At 36.9% G+C, this 21123-nt stretch overlaps 3 protein-coding genes across 8 annotated transcripts; 1 reads left to right on the top strand and 2 right to left on the bottom strand.

Moving 5' to 3' along the window:
• Nucleotides 1-108: 108 nt before the first annotated feature.
• On the bottom strand, nt 109-4022 carry LOC109160964. The gene is made up of 4 exons (XM_019309240.1): nt 3163-4022; nt 2858-3021; nt 871-936; nt 109-773 (listed from the first exon to the last, which is right to left on the bottom strand). The coding sequence occupies exons 1-4, from the start codon at nt 3860-3862 to the stop codon at nt 414-416; spliced, it is 1290 nt and encodes a 429-aa protein (XP_019164785.1). The 5' UTR covers nt 3863-4022; the 3' UTR covers nt 109-413.
• Nucleotides 4023-10718: 6696 nt separating this feature from the next.
• On the top strand, nt 10719-16171 carry LOC109160963. 5 transcript variants are annotated; one of them, XR_002050843.1, is made up of 8 exons: nt 10719-11584; nt 12021-12184; nt 12563-12658; nt 12767-13032; nt 14072-14217; nt 14297-14444; nt 15253-15341; nt 15682-15692. XR_002050843.1 is itself a non-coding variant. In XM_019309235.1 (8 exons), the coding sequence occupies exons 1-8, from the start codon at nt 10992-10994 to the stop codon at nt 15775-15777; spliced, it is 1593 nt and encodes a 530-aa protein (XP_019164780.1). In that variant the 5' UTR covers nt 10719-10991; the 3' UTR covers nt 15778-16171. The 5 variants fall into 5 exon arrangements, 4 of the variants coding, with proteins under 4 accessions (XP_019164780.1, XP_019164781.1, XP_019164782.1 ...); XM_019309235.1 differs by having other exon boundaries at nt 15258-15341; nt 15682-16171; XM_019309236.1 differs by having other exon boundaries at nt 15264-15341; nt 15682-16171.
• Nucleotides 16172-17101: 930 nt separating this feature from the next.
• On the bottom strand, nt 17102-20818 carry LOC109160965 (ultraviolet-B receptor UVR8). 2 transcript variants are annotated; one of them, XM_019309242.1, is made up of 10 exons: nt 20780-20818; nt 20538-20740; nt 19372-19524; nt 18946-19104; nt 18683-18850; nt 18442-18573; nt 18133-18166; nt 18074-18099; nt 17632-17724; nt 17102-17535 (listed from the first exon to the last, which is right to left on the bottom strand). In XM_019309242.1, the coding sequence occupies exons 2-10, from the start codon at nt 20728-20730 to the stop codon at nt 17354-17356; spliced, it is 1140 nt and encodes a 379-aa protein (XP_019164787.1). In that variant the 5' UTR covers nt 20731-20740; nt 20780-20818; the 3' UTR covers nt 17102-17353. The 2 variants fall into 2 exon arrangements, with proteins under 2 accessions (XP_019164787.1, XP_019164786.1); XM_019309241.1 differs by having other exon boundaries at nt 18074-18166.
• Nucleotides 20819-21123: the final 305 nt, after the last annotated feature.

Consider the following 21123-nt stretch of genomic DNA (forward strand, 5'->3'; position numbering starts at 1 on the left):
AGCAATCTAATCCCTAAGGTAATCTAACATTCCGTGAACCAAACGCCCCCTAATGAATAATAATAATCGACCTGAGTAATCAAACTAAAATCGACAAACATCAAACAAATACAGAAAAAAAAAATGCTGAAAGCTAATGTTTCGAACAAACATCATAGTTAAACTGTTTCAAAGCCTCTAAGATCAGATTTAGACAATAAAGTAAAAAGAAGCTACGACAAAATCTATTTTTCCGCCCAATGTTTTCTGAATAAGACACTTCGACTAATGCAACAAAAAATAAGAACATCCTGGGTGGTAGAAATGTGAACAGGAACCCACATTCATGTGTCCCATGCAACAAAGAAAACTTTCACCACCTCCAAAAAGAAGACTACTTCCAAATATGTTTATAAACAGTAAAGCACCATACCTTAAGAATCTGCATTATAGTTTCCAGCTTGGCCTCCATAACCCTGGTTATTGTAATAACCACCACCACCACCCCCCCTTCCACCTCTTCCACCCCTTCCCCTGTAGTTAGAATTCCTCGATCGGTAGTTACCCGGGTGGTCATTATATTGGTTGTGACCATTCTGGTAAGTCCCACCCCTGCCACGCCCACCGCGGCCGTTGAAATTTCCCCTGCGCCCACCACCACCACGGCTACCCCTGTAATTGTGATAGGATCCTCGAGAAACATGTTGCTCTTGCATGTCCTTAGGATCCTCCACTCCTTCCTCGGGGTGAACTGCTTCAGCTTCAGCAATCAATCCAGATATATCTTCCTCCTCCTGTAACGTGTATATGTCAAACATTTTATTTATTAGTTACCTAAGAAAATAAAACCCCACCTATTTCAGAAAATCTGTGAGGATTTGGCAAACACACCTGATGAAATTCTTCCACGGGATTACTATCATTAGCTTCATTTTCATGAGAACTTATTGATTCTTCCTGAAAAGATTGAACATTTGATGTTGGAAGATGACATGAACAGAAAGCCACAGCAATAAATACAATTGAAGTAGAATTTACACAGGCAAAATACACTCTGATAGGTAACATTTAGGTAAATCACAAAAACGAAGTACAATTGCAATTAATTAAATGGCACGCACTAATCTGAAGCAATATCCAAAGTTCAACAAGCAATGCTCTATCAAAAACCTCCAAACTCGATGAGAACACATTTTGCAGACAGAAAGAATTGAAAAATAAATTTCACAATAGTTATACTCTAAAAGATAGTACCATTACCATACAATCATATTTACTTCTATAGCAGTTTTAGATAATATCACAAAATCATAATTGCTCTTAGAACAGTTTTGTATTGCTTGCTGAACCAGTCAATAGTAAGATAAAAAGCAGTAAAAGAAAAGAGGAATCTTGTACCAAACAAATTTCCTCAAAGTCTAAAAGTGCAGGATGCAGCCAAAGAAAGCACAAAATCTAAAGGTGTCCACCAAGGAAAGCACAAACCACAGAACTAGAAATATGTCAGAACCCAAACTAGCAAAATAACTAGCATTTGCTGACAAGAATTAGTCCCAAGAATCAGCTGCAATAGGAGTGAGCCCAAAATTTCACAAAAACATTCAGGAAAGAAAGTTTACTTGTAATTTCAAGTACAGAATACAGCCCAGAGGTCAGTTTACTTGTAATTTCAAGTACCAAATTAAGGAGGCAGAGAGAAGGTTGGGAGGAGGAAAGGAAGAAGATGAGTCAGTTAAAAAAACAGACCAGAGGTCAACAAAGGTAAAAGAACAAGAGAATAGGATGCAAGAGGCCAGAAAAGGTGTAATACCTGATCATAGGATCAGCAAGGGGGCAAGATCAATCACCATCAGGGAAGGTAAGGTTAGACAGAAAGAATTCATTATCTTACAATAGAAATCCAATATAGTTAGCTAATAGGCCTCCAGGGTCACACTTATCAGGCAGGCTAATAGGCTATGCCTTGGGAGTATTAGGAATATTTTCTCTAGACCATATGATTCACCTTTGGAATCATGTGAGCCATTGCTTACATAAAGTAGTTGACTTCAAACAAATTATTCATAGAAGGTATTCTCAATTTTTTCAGTACCTTATACTCTTAGACGCTTCCCTTCCCAAGTTTTCTCACAATTTGTGTACTTTTCTAGTGGATAAAGATCATACACCCTTAGTGCAGTTGATTAAAAGAAACAACATCCCATTCAAAGAATTCCCCTCTTTCAATAAGTAAGAAGTTTAATCTTCAAAAAATGAACAGATTAGAACTTTCCAGTTAAAGGTCAATACATTATACACAAGAAATAATATAAGAAATAGTACCTGAATTAGACATTTGTTAACTAAATATGTACAATAGTCAAAGACCCAAATTAACCTACAAACAGCTGCATTATCTAAACTCAGTGAAGCATAAGTGGCACTCAATATGCTTGCAGTGTGCCAGTGTCAAAGTTCAGACATCTAAAAAGAACTAAGTTCAACCTACACTAAATATTCAGACACTAACAATGACAAACTGTGCCAAAAACCTCTGCAATCAAGCAACTACAGTATAACATCAACCTAGACAGTTGAACTAAAATGGGCATAGGTGAGCAAATAGATCTCTATTATACTAGCAAAAGACCTCCAGAGAGTGCCAATTTCAGGCAATTAGATCAGGGGGTGGGGGTATGCATGAAATTCACATCCCTCATGAAAGTAAAACAATGTCAACTTACTAAAGAATGAAATAAGTACAAAGATATACATGCAAATGAGAGTAGACCTATAACTGAACAAATTTTATCAAAAGACAAGGCATATGTATCACAGAAAGCAGTGATAATTCTATTGGAATTTGCAGAGAAATATTATTGGCATTAATGATTTTCACCTTCTGCTGGTACTGTACTTCAGCATCCTCAGCCTGCACTTGCTCATTGACAGGTGGAATAGATTCTTGCACTGGGACCTGATAAGTCCCATAATTCATAACTGGTGCGGCAGATAAATACTGCGAGGCTAGAATCTTGTTCAGCTTCGATCTCAAGCCAGCATCTACGAATACAAGGAAACACAAAAAAGGCAAGACGTATAATAATTGAAGAGCTATCTCAAAATCAACCAAAGACATATATATATAACGACATTTTCATTGAGTAGTATTGGACTCCATTACTGAAAAGAATATGTACTCACAAGTAATATCGGAATTGGGTTCGATTGGCTGATCAGAGTTTTCAAGCCAGAGCTTAGCGTGGTCGATGCATCTTTCAAGTGCGTGCTTGTGTGGTAATGAGGAGGTGACAGGTCGGGAAATGAGAAGTCCGCTGAGCATCGAAATCAAGTCCAAGTCCTTTTCCTCGAGCAGATCTGCAGAATCGTCGTCCTTCATGCAATCGTAGGACAAGCAACTGCCTCTCTCGAGGGCCTTGGAATACATCACCTGCGTGTGGTTCTGCAAGGTAGCCACATCAAACATGCTTCCAAAGTACAACACACTAAGCAGATCCTCAATCACCGGAAATCCCTCGCTTCCAGCCTTATCATCGGCATCGCTCTCAGCAGCCTTATCACCTTCATCCTTGCAATCCGCATCCCCTGCGGCGTCAACGGGAGTCTCCGATGTAGCCTTAGGCCGCTGAATAGAGAGTGCGATTTCTTCCTCGACGGCGGCGGTGAGCGGCTGACGAATCTTCTCGAGCTCCTTGATGCCGGCGAGGATGTCCGGCTTCGAGCGTAGGGTTTCCTCCTGCTCCTTATTCAGCGTTTTACCTTTTGCGAGAGAATCCTCCATCTGTGAAATACGGTTTAGCTTCTTGCGAAGGGCACGGATACGCCTGTTGATGACGCAGAGAACTGGTCCTTCGGTGACATCTGACGCCGCCGTGGACTCCATGGAAGCTTCGAGAAACGATTGACGGAGAAATGGCAAATTACAAGGGAATATCCGCCGCAGACAGCGGCGAGAGGTTGAAGGTTGTGTAGAGTTTGGAGGAGGAGGAAGTGAAGCGGCGGATGTAGGGGTTTAAGAGAGTGGACTGCAGAGCGTGACTGTCTACTTTGTTGTAATCAACTCTCCTTTATTACATTCAATTACATAATTTGCAATTACTTGTGTTGGCTTACTTCATTTACAATTTCCCCAAGTTTCTACAATATTTCTAAATTGGCATTCTTTTAAATAATGATTTTGACCATAAATTTGTAATTTAAGTAGTAAGATGTAACCAAGTACGAATTACTATGTAATGTGATGGCACATCAGTTGTCAAATATATCTATTTCTTTATATCATATTGTAATAAAAGACGGTTTGGCAGCTAGGATTACAAGGCGGACTACACTAGTTCATCCCGGTAAGGGTCGAGCCAAGATTTGATGGTGTAGGGGCCGTTTAAGAGCAAATAATGAAATGCATTAATATTTATTTAACATATTCAAAAATACATCATTACATTACAAATATACTAAAATTTAGAACGTCTCTCTTGCATGTCACAAAAATCATCTATAATTGAATTTATTTATACTAAATTATTTTGCAATTTGCTTTTCAATGTATACTAACAAACAATCATTAAGAAATGCATCTTTCATCTTGTTACAAAGTGTAGTCTTTAAGGGCATCTCCAACAGTTTTATTTTTGCAAATGATTTTAGGAGCCGGGTAGGAAAATGGGGAGGGTAAAAAAGAAAAAAAATAGTATTAAATAAGGGTGGTCGCCAGTTGGCAACCACCCTCAACGTGCCCAGTGGGGCCACTGGGCGCTGCTAGTGCGCTTAACGCGTACTAGCCGACTTTTTCTTTTAATAATGTGGGGCCCACAGCATGAGACAAAAAACGCGCCCACTGGGCCCACTGGGCACTGCTAGTGCGCTTAACGTGCACTAGTCGACTTTTTTTTTAATACTGTGGGGCCCACAACATGAGACAAAAACGTGCCCAGTGGGCCCACTGGGCACTGCTAGTGCCCTTAACGCGCACTAGCCAACTTTTTTTTTAATACTGTGGGCCCACAGCATGAGACAAAAACGCGCCCACTGGGCACTGCTAGTGTGCTTAACGCGCACTAGCCGACTTTTTTTTAATACTGTGGGGCCCACAGCATGAGACAAAAAACTTGGATCTCGTGCAATTTCCTCATCTTCTCTTTCTCTCTCTCTTCCTTCTCTCACTTCCACGTTAGCTATTTTGCCTCAAAAATCTCACCATGAACCACTAATGGGGATGACCTAACTATATTCATGGTGTTATAGCTATAGATACTGAAAGTGGGAGGATGAGAGTTACTACTCTGAATACAAGAGGATAGATAATATTTGATCTTTTAGTTTTCACTAACCATTGGCATATCTAAAATCATGAAGTTGTTGCACATATTCAAAATGTTCAAGTGGCATTCTCAATTTTAAAATCTCATATTGCTTCAAAGTCTCGTGGGTAAAACTTTTCTACCAACTTGTAAATGTTATAATTTCAATTATAAATGATATACGCATCTCTGTTAGATATAGTGATGAACTGAGAATATTTAACCCATTTGCTTTATCATCAAACATATTGTTCAACTCTTCAAATGAGCGATGAACTAAGAATAATTAACTCCTCACACTTTCAAGTTCATCAATACTAAGCAAATGAGCATTATTTTTGCACAATTTTATTTTTGCACATGATTTTAGGAGCTAGGTAGGAAAATGGGGAGGAAATAAAAAAAAAATAGTATTAAATGAGGGTGGTTGCCAACTCAACGCGCCCAGTGGGCCCACTGTGCCCTGCTAGTGCGCTTAACGTGCATTAGCCGACTTTTTTTTTTTAATACTGTGGGGCCCACAGCATGACACAAAAACGCGCCCACTGGGCGCTGCTAGTGCGCTTAACACGCACTAGTCGACTTTTTTTTTAATACTGTGGGGCCCACAGCATGAGACAAAAAATGCACCCATTGGGCCCACTAGGCGCTGCTAGTGCGCTTAACGCGCACTAGCCGACTTTTTTTAAAATAATGTGGGGCCCACAGCATGAGACAAAAAATTTTAGTCTCCTGCAAAAACTCCATCTTCACTCTCTTTCTCTTCCTTCTGTTACTTCCACATTAGCTACTTTGCTTTAAAAATCTTACCATTAACCACTAATGGGGATGACCTAACTATATTCATGATGTTGTAGCTATAGATACTGAAAGTGTGAGGATGAGAGTTATTACTCCGAATACAAGAGGATAGATGATGTTTGATCTTTTTGTTTTCACTAACCATTGGCATAAATCAAAAATACTTTCTATTGTTCTAAAATCAAGAAGTTGTTGCACATATTCAAAATGTTCAAGTGGCATTCTCAATTTTAAAATCTCATATGGCTTCAAAGTCTTGTGGGTAAAACTTTTCTACCAACTTGTAAATGTCATCAATTATAAATGATATACGCATCTATGTTAGATATAGCGATACACTAAGAATATTTAACCCATTTGCTTTATCATCAAACATATTGTTCAACTCTTCAAATGAGCGATGGACTAAGAATAATTTTCCCCTCACACTTTCAAGTTCATCAATACTAAGCAAATGAGCATTATTTGTGGCATGAACAGCTTTCAAATGGTCATTGCACTTACATGAAGCCCCAACAACATTAATAATGGAGTTCAACTTGGTGAAAAATTGATAGATGGGAAAACTTCCTTTGAGGAAGCTACTAATGACAATTGTAATCGATGTGTAAAACAATGAACATAATAAGCATAAGGATATTCATCCAAGATTAAAGCTTTCATTTCATTACATTATCCACGCATGTTACTTGCACCATCATAACCTTGTCCCCAAATATTGTGAACATCAAGATTACGAGGAGATATGAAAGAAAAGATATTGCATACATTCTTTTAATGTTGATGCACTAGTGTCCTTACCCTTAACAACTCCAAAAAAAAAAAAAAAAAAAAAAAAAAAAAAACCATATTTATAAAGTCATCTCTATCAACAAATCTCAAGACAATTGACTTTTGTTTTTTCATTGATTCATCTCGAGCTTCATCAACAATGACACAAAATTTTGCATCACTAATTTCTTTTCGAATAGCACTTTTTACTTTAGTTAACACTTGCAAAATTTTCTTTTTTATTGTTGGTGATGTATATGATGAATTTCATGGAGCTTTATCAAAAAATTTTATTACTTCATCTTTAAAAGAGGCAATGAATCTTAATAGCTATAAAAAAAAAAGTTTCCACAAATTGTTGATGTTAATGACTCATCATGAGCTCTAAAAGAATGTCATTGAAATGCATGTTATCTCGATGATATGAAAACTTCTTGATATGAATTTCTTAGTATATTGTGCAATGTGTGATTGACGATTATTCGTAATGCTACTAACTCTATTACATTGTAGTATATGTTCAAACATACGGCTCGATCTCATGACCTCCCACATGGGAGAGGTCACTACATGTCATCTAAGCACAGCGCGTTGGGCCCCGCCTCAATTGTATAATTAGTTTGTAAATCAACATATTTAAATATCCCAGACAACCTAATATTCATCCAATTATCTCAAAAAGAAGTACTACCAAATACTTCAAAACGTCAAACAATTCTTAAATATTAAAATTGTTTAAATGTTAGGCCCTTAACCAAAATACCAATCACCAAATGTCCAAAAATCTCAAAACTTCAATAGTCCATTTACTAACTAGAGAATTTCTCCATTTTTTTGAAAAACTAGAAAACTAGATAATAGAAAAAAAGAAAACATGTTTAATAACAGCATTTTCCATTTTGAAAACTGGAAAATTTTATCGTTTTCTAAATAGAAAACAGAGTCAACTATCATTTATTTGGTTATATATCATTATAACCGCATTCTCACCATTATCTATTTATATACTTACATATTTATTCATAAATATGATTACATTCATCTTCTTTTGCTTGTCACAATTTTCTATATTTTCTACTCGCATTTACTTATATAAACATAACTTATTTGCTTACGTTTAAAGTTAGACATTATTCACATTAGCACAATTAAAACTTGAACTTTACACAAAGTTTTAAATTTTGATTGAACTCAATATATTATTGGTTTGGATATTTTTAGTTATATTATATTGTACTACAAGTTTGTATGTGCGTGAATTTTAACAACACTAGTTTCAACAACACTCAATAGACAACGGTTCAAAAACCGTTGTCTATGTGCGTGACTTTTAACAACACCGATTTCAACAACACTCAATAGCCAACGGTTCAAAAACCATTGTCTTTTATAGACTTTTAACAACACCGATTTCAACAACACTCAATAGCCAACGGTTCAAAAGCCATTGTCTTTTATAGAAAAGACAACGGTTAAAAACCGTTGTCTATGCACGTGACTTTTAACAACACCGGTTTCAACAACACTCAATAGGCAACGGTTAAAAACCGTTGTCCATGTGCGTGACATTTAACAACACCGGTTTCAACAACACTTAATGACAACGGTTCAAAAATCGTTGTTGTTTCTAGAAAAGACAACAGTTAAAAACCGTTAACTATGCACGAGACTTACAACAACACTAGCTTCAACAACATAAATTTACCCCTACGACAACGGTGAAAAATCGTTGTCTATGTGCATTTTTCTTGTAGTGTTAATAGGTTATTGGTTCATATATATTTTTACTTATGTTATATACGAATATAAATTTGGTTCGTATATCAAATGTAAAAATCTTACATATATTAGATTTAAAAGTTCGAATTATATATATATTTTTTTAAACGGGAAGGGGAGAATATCCAGGATCAGTGACTGGTCCTCACTGTGTTCGTGCTCCTACCAGGCCGAGCTCGTCATCTCGCATAGCTCTCTAAATATCTCTTGGGGGCACATAAACCATCTACTATTAGCATTTTGCACATTGGCTTGTTTGGCTAAAATGTCGGCGACCCTATTCTGCTCTCGTGGAACATGGAGGAATTTAATCTCCCATTGTCTTCTCTTCGCTTCTTTGCATATATGAACGAGGTTCCTTGCTTGTCCATCGTAATCCTCCGAGCTATTGATGATGGAGATAGCCATTGCACAATCAGATTCAATGGTTATCCTTCGATATCCCAACTCCCAAGCCTTTTCCAAACCAACGTATATACCCCAAATTTCTGCCTCCATGGCACCACATGTGCCAATTTGTTTGGAGAATGCCCCTAGGAAGTCGGCCTTCTCATTTCTGAAAACTCCTCCACATGCAGCTTTGTTATTCATGCCACTGCATCCATCAGTATTGAGCTTGATCCAACCGGTGTCAGGTGGTTTCCATTTAAATAAAACAAATCCAAACAAATATTTTTAAATATAAGTTTTAAACATCACTCAAAATTACACTTGTATTAATGTTATAACGTTAGTCTAAAATAAATAAATTTAAAAAATAAGTGTTAGTAAACAAGTAAAGAATATAAAACAAAGAATGAAAACGGGAAAATTAAAAAACAAAAAATAATGAACAATTTCTTGAAGTATACGAGTTAAAATATCCAAATATAAATAATAAGAACCAAAATGCCAAATGTACAAATATTCTAATTGTTCCAAACTCCAAACATAACAAAACAATTTGTTCATTCAATTTACTTTTATATTGATATAATGGCAAAAACTTGTGTGAGACCGTCTCACGGGTCTCAATTTGTGAGACAGACCGGATCTTTGATTAATGAGGTCAAAGATCCGTCCATTAATCAAAGATTTGACCCATTAATCAAATATCTGAACTGTCTCACATATTGAGATCCGTGAGACGATCTCACACAAGTGTTAACCTTATATAATATAAATAAATAATTAATTATATATTATCTATAAATATAATATAATTCGGGAATCGTGGTTGGGTTCGAGTCGGGGGATGCTATCCTTATCCTTGTCCTTGTCCCCGTCGGGGCACAGATCAATTTTTCCTGTCGAAGCAGGGACTGATTTTTCCTGATGGTGGTCAGGTTGAATTATCGTTCCTAAGATGATGTTTGATAACCAGAAAAGTTTAAACTTTCGTTGGAATTTAAAAGGTGAGAAATTTATTCTCACGTTTGGTGCAATATTTGACTAATGAAAGTTCATGTCGATTGGTGATCTAATTATATGATATCAAGGAAAGTAAATCTCCTTCCCATGTGAATGGAGCAAATCATTTGGTCAGTCCCCTACCGCTTAGTGCGCAGACCATAGGGATACCTTGGGAAATCAAAAAAAAAAAAAAAAAGGAAAGTAAATTTCTTATATGGGATGTATGATTCTTTTTTCGGGTGATTAAAAATCTATCAAATTTATTCAATTACATATTTATCATTTTGGTGTCCGGTTAAAAGTCTCTTATAAATATAAGTAATTGTCTCTCTTAACACTTTTTTACATACGTACTGTTTTAAATTTTGAATATTATTTTTGTATACTGAAATTTTTGAGATATACCATAAACTAGCTTGGAGAGATGAAAGATATGGAAAAAAATAAAGAATTCAGAAAATATCTTCTAACTAAACATCTAAAAAGACATTTTTCACAAAAATAAATATGTTTTTCATTGACAAAAATGAATATTTTACTTTGAATAGCCAAACACAATTTTTTTTTTTTGAAAATGACTTAAGAAAGTCATTCTTTGAGTTTTCAAACAGATACTGAGCTACTCATTGTGAAGTATTTTAATTGGTTTATGGGGTGGGATTAAAAATAGAAATTTAGAATGGAAGTATCCAACCGTTCTTGCCATAACCCGCAACGGTAGGCAAAGTACAATATTGCTATGGGAATTGGGAAACTATTACTTTTTTGAGATGAAGTAAACAACACAAATACCTGAAAGAAAAATTAGTATAAACAAACAATCAGAGAACGAAAACTCATGCTTACGCATTTAATGCACGCTACGCTTTTCGGTACAGGATTGTTCGTTGCTTCACTGCTCGGTTCTTCTTCTTCTTCTTCCTCTTCTTCCACCACCGCTCTCATTGTGTTCGACGAAATGCCTGAGAAATGGTGTCTCTCATCAGGACCCCAACACATTTCTGTGTTCCTCCGCGATTGAAATCCTCGTTTCGTCCCTCTTCTTCGGTCTTGGCGCTCGGCCGCGGATTGGAACTCCGCTGCCCGGTATTTAGTCTTGTGGCGACGAAACAGGAGGAGGGCGTGTTCGGGGTTATCCAGCTGAGGCGGAGCGGTAGGAGGGGTGTTGATTCTTGTTGTTGTTGGTGTGGTGGTGGTGGTGGAGGGTCGTCGGCGAGTGCGGAAGGGGACGGGGAGCTGGAGGCGAGAATATTGGAGTTCATGAGGAATTCCGAGAAGCCTGGGGCGTTCCCTTCCAGGAAAGAGTTGGAGGAAGCGGGGAGATTTGATTTGGTTGAGGCTATTAGGAGGAAAGGCGGGTGGTTCTTGCTTGGCTGGGACTCAGAGGATGATGAGAATGAGAGTCTCGAAGAAGCTGAGGCAGTTGATATTGATTTTGATATGGAGGAGTTTCGAAGGAGGGTCAAGAGTTGTCAAGATAGTGGAGCTTTTCACAACAATGAAGAGGACTCTCTGTGTGTCAATGGTTCTTCTGAAACTGTGTCTTCTTCTGGTAGATCATTGTGAGCTCTCAGCTTCCTATTTAGGACTTTAACTTGAGGTTTACAGGGTATATGGATGGATCAAACTTTGAAATCATTTTGTATGTTTTCATGACTCAATTCTTAATATCCACCTTGTTGATTTCATCATATTTCATGTTATTAGAAGAATGCATGCCATGGGAAATGTTTTTTTGGATAAATCTTGGTAATTTTGTTCAATAATTCACATGTTCTTTTTGTAATTAATGATAATTCTTTGACAATTAACTCTTAATTTATAGCTAGAATTGAAAAAAAAAAAAAAAAAAAAACTTGAAAAGTATTATTAGTCTTCATAAATTTGTAGGTTTTATTCTCTATTCCTACGGCTTAGCTATGTATTCTAGATTGCTAAGAATTTTGTAACTAGTGTTTATTGAGTTATTTTCTTTCTGTTGTTCCCCCTTTGGCTCAGAGAAAATGGAGCAGAGGAAGATAGTGGAGTTGAGGGCATATTGAGGCGATTAGAGAAACGCAGAAAATCATCTTTTGATATGAATTCAGAAAAATCTAGCAATGGAAAGTGGGCTTTAAACAGAGATGATGGAAATGATCAGAATGTCATGACCACTGCTGTGGGTAAGTTTTGCTTACACTTAGCTAGTGGTTGTTGTGTCTAAGAATAAATTAAATGGTTTGAACAATCGATTAGTTGATGGGGTTAAATGCTGTTTAATGATGATTTCACAATCTTCAAAAAAAAAATAAAAAAAATTCATTTTATAATATTTTCCGGATGGACATAATTAACTTCAACATTTCAGCAGTTTTTACTGGGACTAGTTGAACTATTACAAGGGTTATGGTGCATGGCTTTCAGGAGCCTGGCACTTTTGTGAGAACTTGTTGGCCTGTCGCCTGTGGTACTTCAGATTTTTTTTTCATTCATTTGATGCAGACTATCTGCGCCACCAAATTCTAAAACACAAGATTTCAACTTTTGTGTGATGTAAATAGGCAGGAGTAATCTAGGACAAACCATCACTGATGCATCAGATTCATGGAGAGCTTGGAGCATTCAACGTGCTGGCTTTCAGGATGCAGAATTTGAACGTATTTATTTCCTTTCATCTAATTACCATCCTTTGAAACCTGGTATGAATATATATAAATCAGTTGTTCCTCTCTTTTTTATTCATTCATTCTACCTAAAATGTGCAGCTGCAGAGATTACTTTTGGTCAAAATCAAGAAGGTAAAAGAACTTCAATAGAACACTCAGTTGTAGTGACAGAAAAGGGTACAGGAGATTTACACAGACAGAGTGGTGTCAATCACAAAGACATAAGAGCTCGCATACAGCATCTAGAAGTCGAGCTTAATTCGGCGCTTCAGTTAATAAGGTTCAAGAGTGAAGAATACAGTTCAAAAGAGGTAAAACACCAAGAATTGATAAGGTTCAAGAGTGAAGAATACAGTTCAAAAGAGGTAAAACACCAAGAATTGATTTTAGTAAACAAGTTTTCCATTTTCCATATTTCCACTTCTCCAATTTCCTGTTTTTTTTTTTTTTTTTTTCTTTTTTTCCAGAAAATCCTCCAATTTTCCACTTTGGTAAATAACCCCAGTCAATGATGCATATCACTTTTTGCCAAGTATTGGACATTGACACTTTCTTCTCTTGCTTGCATTTAGGCTTAAAGTTGTGCCCTTTATAAAGCACTAAACTGAACCACTTTATTGTTGCTTGTCAACATGACAGATTTGACCTACTTCTTTTCCATAGAAGATAGAACTGGTTGATGAGTTCAAATTGATAAATCGTTTTTTCCTGTTAACAAGCGGTTTACTTATTCAAATTATTGTCTCCATAGAAAGACTAATAGTTGATAATATATGTTTCTATAGAATAAATATCTGATATTTGGCATTTCCCTGTTTTCAACTGTAAGCTTTGACTATAAAATCAGTTGATAGCAAAGTCAGAATGTGGTTTAGTTGATACAGAATTTTGTACTATCTGTGAATTCCATCTATCTTGTGTGTCCATATTCCTTTCAAATTGTTTAAGCAGTCTTACAACTGTACAAAATGAGCTCAAGCTCTGTTTCTAACACAATTAGCTAAAGAACTCCAGAGCAGTTTAGATATCTTTGTTAAAGGAAACTGGCAAAGTAATCCCTTTGTTGAAGCAATGGGATCACTTGTAGGGGTTATTGGTTTCTACGGATATGGGTTTTAGGGGGGCAGAATAAGACTCTGGGATTGTTAGTCTGTAAAATTTGTAGTTGAGTCTTTTCTGGACAGGAGGATGAGATTTCAATTTCTCCAAATTTCATTCCGTGCACCAAACATGCTGTATGGAAAGCCTCTTTTAAAGGACGAAAGAAGAAAGAAGAAATAAAATATGGTTCCAAATGTTTAAGCCTATGCATGGCAACCAATCTTTTGAAATAAAAATTAGAGCTTGCGTGCAAATAAGTTGTCTGGTAGTCTTTTGAAGTGATTTCCTGCATATTTTCCTCAGGTTATTGGAAGCTCTCCTAGTGATGTGCAAAAACTTTCTGATGCATTGGAGTTCCAGGAGAATCAGTTAATGCATGCCCAGATGAGATTGCGGTCAATACGTGCAAAGCTAACAGTACTTGAGGGGAAAATGACATTGACAACTATGTATGGATGATATCTTAAATTTCATTGTGTACTCTGGATACATTTATTTAATTAGTACTTTAATACTGTACATTTTCAGTGATGCACAAAAGACGATGGAAAAGAAGCAGAATAGAATTAATGGTGCTTATCTAGCTACACAGCTTCTGCGTACTACGCATATTGTTTGGCCCAAGTCAGCCTCAGAAGTTCTTCTGGCAGGCTCTTTTGACGGTTGGACATCTCAGGTTTGTTTTTGCTTCACTAGACTTATTAGGAAGAAGAAGCAGTTTTTGCTTTAATTGAAGTGCAAACTCTTGTGAATTCCAACCCTTCTTTGATGGTGCTTATGCGATGGTTAGAGTAGCCAAAGATGTAACAGATTGAGATGACCATTTTCTTGTGCTAATAGTCATTCATTTTGCTTAAGGCATGCTAGGTTTAAAGCAAAATTTAAGGATGTTTGATAGAATAGCATAAAAGCAGCAAGGTTTGTTTCATTTGAATGTACCGGCGGAATGCAAAATGTTTATTCCTGTCATAATATGGTAACAATGATTAACAGGGCAAATAAAATGCCTATTGATTTGGCAGATTTTTGGTGATAAGGAACTACATTAAAAAAAAAAAAAACAATCCTTTTGATAATTTGTTTTTACCAGAACTATTTGTCTTTGAGTAGTTCTACTATCTCCAACACCTCTGATGAGAGTTCTTCCTCAAGTACCTCTAGTACTACTATCAACAGCACCTCTATTTCCTCGTTTCCTTAATTGTGAATCTTTGAATTTTCATTTTGTTTTTCTCCATCAGCATTGTGATGAGCCCAACTAACTGGTTTGATTATTCAGTGGTTCCCATCTTTCTGAGTTAAAAATACTGTATAAATATAATGTAGCTTTAATTGAGAATAAACATTTGGTTATATCGATGTCAAGTATATAGTACACCGTTCCTGAAGTAAAGATTTAAAGGGTTTCAATGGTAGATATTGTATCAGCTTTATAATTTGTTTAAGGAAAAAAAAATCCCATTCCTTGATTGTTATCATAATAGTACAGTTAAAGTGGTTGCAGAGGAAGATGGAGAAATCAAGTGCTGGTATTTTTTCTGTGACCATGCTGTTGTATCCCGGCAGATATGAGGTAGGTCATCATCTCTACTGCTGTGTTTTGACAGTATATATATTCTCCTTTTGAGTTGTGAATATTGAATTGAAGCATGTGTTTCATCTCAACTAAAAGCCTAAGTTAATAGTTGGATTGCACATTGATGTTTATATATATGTGCTCAACACTTTTAACGAGCTTCAAGCAACACATAGACCATAGTCTCTTTTTAGACCTTTGGCATGCGGTTGGCTCTGATACCAAATTGGAGTATGTGCTCCATCTAAACTAAAAGGCTATGCTGACAGTTGGATTGCACATTTATGTTTATATATTATATATGCTCAACATATTGAGCATTGCATTTCATTTGCAGATCAAGTTCATTGTTGATGGCAAATGGAGGGTCGATCCTTTACGCCCCATCGTTAAAAACCATGGACATGAAAACAATCTACTCATCATCACATAAAAGCTCGTTATTGGAAGGCTCTGGGCATTGAATCAGCAGTGGAGGTGCATGCATTGCAGTAAATCCAGATGGATGGTTGATTCTTTTATGAGGATTTCACACAGAATACCAACTTTCATACTAAATTTTTGTACTATTCTTTCTGCGGTGATGTAAAACGAACATATCTACAGTTCACGAGCTGTTTCAATCACATTCTTTCTGTACATATGTGCATGTACTACTACTAGGTTAGCAGCTTCTTGCACTGGATCAACTTTCAGTGCAAAAAAATTCTCAGAATATATTTTAGAGTAATATGTGATTGATGGAAACTCCTACCTACACAGCCTACACTATCTGCAAACATTGTAACATTAGTTTTCTAATTTAGCTTTTTTAGTTGTAGTATTTATTGTTGTTGTTTTAGTTGTTATTTTATTCTTAGTAGAGTAAGTGAATTTAACCTAGTACACATTATGAAATGTTTGGTATTTCAGGTATTGAAACTGTGACACTTTGTCATTTGAGACTTTTTTTTTTTTTTTTTTTTTTTTGAGTTAATAACCAAAATGGTCCCTTGACTATGCCGTAATTACCAATTTGGTCCTTTACCCAATTTAGTCTTTTGTTAATTTGACTGTTTGGTAACTGTCAAAAGTGGAGATAAAGTTGTAATTTTACAAGATTTCTCCTTCATCCTCATTTAGCAACGCCAAACCATGCAGCAATAAGCTCCGGTCGGCTTCCAAACTTGTTAGTGTCGAATCAGCGGTTGTGCCTCGGAGAGCCTAAGGATTTGATTTCCAACGATTATTTGACGTCAGAGCGTATTGCTGCATGATTTGGCGGAATTAGCGCTGCTAAATGGGGAGGAAGGAGAAAGCTTGTAAAATTACAATTTTATCTACACTTTTGACAGTCAACAAACAGTCAAATTAACATTACAATTTTATCTACACTTTTGACAGTCAACAAACTGTCAAATTAACAGAAGACTAAATTGGGTAAAAATTGAATAGTTGAGGACTTAATTGAGTAAGAATGGTAGTCAATGACCAAATTGATAATTATGGCATAGTCGAGAGACCATTTTAGTTATTAACTTTTTTTTTTTATATATATATACATTAGTTTTCCCAGCTTACGTCAGACTAATCCTAAGTTCTCAAAAGTCAAAACCCAAACCCCTGTTCAAGAGTCGCTAGAGGAAGTAAACCGCGAGTCGCCTTCTCAGTCTATAGGTTTCCACTCCTTGCCTGTAGACTTTTGCTCACAATGGTCCATTTGAGGCATATTTTTATGGTATTGGTCCCCACTTCCCAGGACCAAATATGCAATCAACTCTACTTTAATGGAACTCATCAATTTATCATGGCATTCACCATCAATTTACAACACCAAAATGGAACCATTTTGGTATACAAACACTACAACTAGTACAAGAACTTATGAGGCAAAACAATACTGCTTCTGATGTATAAAAGTAAAAAACAGAATACACTAAAAGGCACCTCACCAAGAACCCAAGATTGTATGCACAGTGGTCTAAAAGCTTAAGAATCCAGTAACTATGCAGTAATTTAATTCTGATAATTTACCCAGCATGCTTCTTCACAACAAAGGTGAAGCCGCTGCCACAGTAAACTTTAGCGATAGATGGCTTCTTAGCATGCTCGTGACTCAAACTCACAACTCGGGGACTGGTTTGATCATTTGTATCTCCAAAGCCAAGTTGACCGTGCTCACCCCATCCCCATGTCATTACCAATCCATCGTCTACATAGGTCAAATGATACGCTAATAAACAACACGTTGGATTTATAAAAAGTAGAGAAATGTCTTTTTCATTCTCAAATCGTGTAAGATACTTGCCTGTTACCAAGGCCGAGTGTTCAGCTCCAGCTGAAATTTGAAGAACCTTTATCCCATCAAGAGCATCAATCTTTTTCACAATCTCTCCATTTCCTGCACATATAAACAAACGTAAGAAAACATGTGGTTTGATCACTTGAAATTGGAACAAAAGCTTTGGACGCCACCAATACCAAGGTCACTCAACTAGGCGATAATGCACATGGACCAAACCACACTAAAAGACTGAATCCAATCAATTAGCTAGTCTAACCCATGGCCTTATAAACCCATATGTTCTCTCTTAATAATTTCAAAGTGGGACTCTTAACAATACCGATAGATTAACAACAGAAAACAGAGGTAGTTTTTGGTTTTCTTCCTATTGAAGTACGGGAAAGATTCATCAACAGATAGCAATAACCCGAGTGGAAAGAAATATTATCATGTGAAGGCCATGAACCTGCATCTTCAGATGTTTGCTTAATCAACTGGTTTTTCCGACCACTAGAAACACCATAGTTGTAGCCACCTATCATGAACACTTCCCCGTCACCTGTACATTATTTATTAAAAATTTAAAATAAATAAATACAAGCCCGTTATGAACATGTAATAGTACAACATCTCTTACTTCTTTCCTCATATTAACACAATAGAAGGTTAAATTAATTGAAGCATGTGCTCCATCTCAACTAAAAGCCTAAGCTGGTAGTTGGATTGCACATTTAACACCTCCTCAGTCCTCACGTGTGCAAGCCGATTTGACGGGCTCCCAGCAACACGTGGACCGACACAGATATTCGAACCCATGACTTTTGTATCAGGTACCTGTTAATGCTAGAGCATGATTCCATCCTAGAGCAGCACTGCTGAACGATGACCTCATTGTGACACACCTGGGCGTATACATATCCGAGTCACTCCCAAAGCTTCTTCCCCACGTGTACAAATGTCCATCAGCTTACACGATGGAAATAAACAAAAAAGCACGGAGAGTTGCATAAGGTTAACGCCAACTAGGGAGGATTACATTACAGCCGAGACTAAAATTTGCACCATAGAAACTTACCACAAATTGCTGCACTATGGTCTCCGTTTGCAATAATGGCGTCGATTTTAAGGTTTTCCAAGCCCAAAGTGGCTTGAGGAATGGCTACCGATTTTACTTTATCATCAGATATACCCAGTTGGCCACGCTTTCCAGACCCAAATCCAAAAACTCGATCTCCCAAATCACCTGGATTAACCGTTTTCAGTTCATGAAGCTAATTGTTGTTGAATTGAAATAAGAACCCTTCCTCAAAGCCCATTTTTATATCGACACAATTATACCTTTGATCAAAGCAAGTGAATGGCGCATGCCACAAGCGATTTGCTTGACATGTTTAGCGCTCAAATATGATACTTCTACGGGAGAAGATCGCGATAAATAATCCCCAAGACCAAGCTGTCCAAATGCACCATCACCGCAAGTGAAAAGGTGACCGTTATCTAGCAACAAACCAAATTGAAATCCAAAAGCAAGTTATAAGCACGTTTTCTAGTCATAGATCAAATAGAACAAAACATAAAACTTCTCAAACTTGGAAAAGTAAAAATAGCACAATGAAATGACGCAGTGAAAAAGCACAGAAAGAGTTAAAAGTTTGATAATTGAAGCATGTGCTCTATCTCAACTAAAAGCCTAAGCTAACAGTTAGATTGCACATTAATGGCTATATGCTCACATTGATAAGGTGAAGGTGAGATAAAAGATACCTGAAACAAAACCGGAGTGATTCCAACCAGCAGAAACGTGTGTTATAACAAAGCCTCCCAAAGCCTCTATAGCCTTAGGCTGCAAATTGTTAACAGCTTCCCCGTGGCCTAATTGCCCAGAAGTACCCCGACCCCATGTCACCACTCTTCCACCTGCAACGCGCCAACAATCGGGATTCAAATTCTAATATTGTCGTTTTTGGAGTTCAACTCGATCTTGTTGGACCAACATAATTATGGTTATTTTAATTTATTTACTGTTGAATATTTCATCTGCTCTAGATCCTACCATCTTACAAGGATCTTAATTTTGTGCTTTGGTCCTACTTTATAGTGCCTTATACACCTATATAAAGGGCTTTTGGACAAACTTTGTAATGACAAGAATAAGACAGAGTTTAAAGTATAATCATCTATAATATATATCCCTTTTGCTCTTTTATGTTCTTTTCTTTATGTCCCGTGTCTACTATAGTGTTGTAAAAATCGGCCAAGGCGGCTGCCTAGGCACCGACTAGGTGCCCTTAGGCCGAGGCGATTTCAGCCATAGGCAGCTTTTAGTCGGTTGATCGACTAATCCTAGGTGCCGACTTGGCCGAGGCGATTTCAGCCATAGGCAGCTTTTAGTCGGTTGATCGACTAACCCTAGGTGCCGACTTGGCCTAGTCGAGCGCCTAACTCAGCCGAATGGTTTTTTATTTGCCTACTCGTCTACTCCTCTTCTATATTTCTCCAGCCATGTACTCAACTAACCATCTATTGACTAGTTTGAGGATTATAACAGTCTTACAACTGCTAACCCTCGGATTACTAGGCTGCCTAGGCGCCGACTAACGCCTAACGCCTAGCGCCTTCTGCAACATTGGTCTACTATAAGGGTTTTTACCACATCAGTTTCAACACACATTTGTTCTGCAATCTTATACTTTAACTATTTAGTACAATCTTGATCATTATCTATTATTTAATTTTTCTGAAACTCGTTTTCCAGTTTCAATTCTTGATATAATTGCACCTCTATACAACAGCAGAGTAGTTTCAATTTCAAAAATTGAATTTTGGGTAACCAAGAAAACGATGAAAGGTGACACAAATACATGAAACTGATGAATAATTGATATATAAATGGTGGGCATGGATGTGGATAGAAGAAGGGGAAGAGAGACCTGAGGTAAGGGCGAGGACATGAGCGCCGCCGCAGGCGAGGAGAGAGATAGGAGCGAAGGAGGAGAGAGAACGGAGGAGCTGAGGGCAGTGCTCGTCGGAGAGTATCCCCGTTCCCAGCTGACCCTCTGTGCCTGCTCCCCAACTCCATATCTCTTCTTCTTCTTCTTCTTCGAATCTTTCGTTTTCTTCCATTGTTTACTTCCTACCAATCAGAAATCATACATGTTCGTATGTATGTTACCTCAAAGTACAATACTTTTCGAATAGCATTAATGGCCTGTTTGATACCATGTAGTTTGGTTGTAAAAAAATTAAAATTTAATGAAAGTTGAAATTACATTCTTTGGTTGGAGGGAATTATAATTTCGCTGAATTATAATTTCTTTTTTTTTTTTTTTGTTGAATTACAATTCAGACCTCCACTCTAAGAATTGCAATTTCATACTTTGTGAAATTGCAATCACATTATAAATTATCAATTTACCCTCATTATTATTATTATATTAATATTATATAAAGGTATTTTAGTATTTATTTACTTCTCCCTTCTCAATTCCCCATCACCCTATTCTTTCCTACCAAACA

This window comes from Ipomoea nil, unplaced genomic scaffold (assembly GCF_001879475.1).
Source record: "Ipomoea nil cultivar Tokyo-kokei standard unplaced genomic scaffold, Asagao_1.1 scaffold2921, whole genome shotgun sequence".
In the NCBI taxonomy this organism is placed as follows: Eukaryota; Viridiplantae; Streptophyta; class Magnoliopsida; order Solanales; family Convolvulaceae; genus Ipomoea; species Ipomoea nil.

Excerpts from the sequence above, each read along its gene's own strand:
- LOC109160964 (XM_019309240.1), bottom strand. The coding sequence starts at position 3,862 with ATGGAGTCCACGGCGGCGTCAGATGTCACCGAAGGACCAGTTCTCTGC. Across the intron at positions 3,022-3,162 it reads ACCCAATTCCGATATTACTT|ATGCTGGCTTGAGATCGAAG; the intron begins GTGAGTACATAT and ends TTGTATTCGTAG. Across the intron at positions 774-870 it reads CCGTGGAAGAATTTCATCAG|GAGGAGGAAGATATATCTGG; the intron begins GTGTGTTTGCCA and ends TACACGTTACAG.
- LOC109160965 (XM_019309241.1), bottom strand. The coding sequence starts at position 20,730 with ATGGAAGAAAACGAAAGATTCGAAGAAGAAGAAGAAGAAGAGATATGG. Across the intron at positions 19,525-20,537 it reads TGTCCTCGCCCTTACCTCAG|GTGGAAGAGTGGTGACATGG; the intron begins GTCTCTCTTCCC and ends GGCGCGTTGCAG. Across the intron at positions 19,105-19,371 it reads TCACTCCGGTTTTGTTTCAG|ATAACGGTCACCTTTTCACT; the intron begins GTATCTTTTATC and ends GTTTGTTGCTAG.
- LOC109160963 (XM_019309235.1), top strand. The coding sequence starts at position 10,992 with ATGGTGTCTCTCATCAGGACCCCAACACATTTCTGTGTTCCTCCGCGA. Across the intron at positions 11,585-12,020 it reads TCTTCTTCTGGTAGATCATT|AGAAAATGGAGCAGAGGAAG; the intron begins GTGAGCTCTCAG and ends CCTTTGGCTCAG. Across the intron at positions 12,659-12,766 it reads TCAGGATGCAGAATTTGAAC|CTGCAGAGATTACTTTTGGT; the intron begins GTATTTATTTCC and ends TAAAATGTGCAG.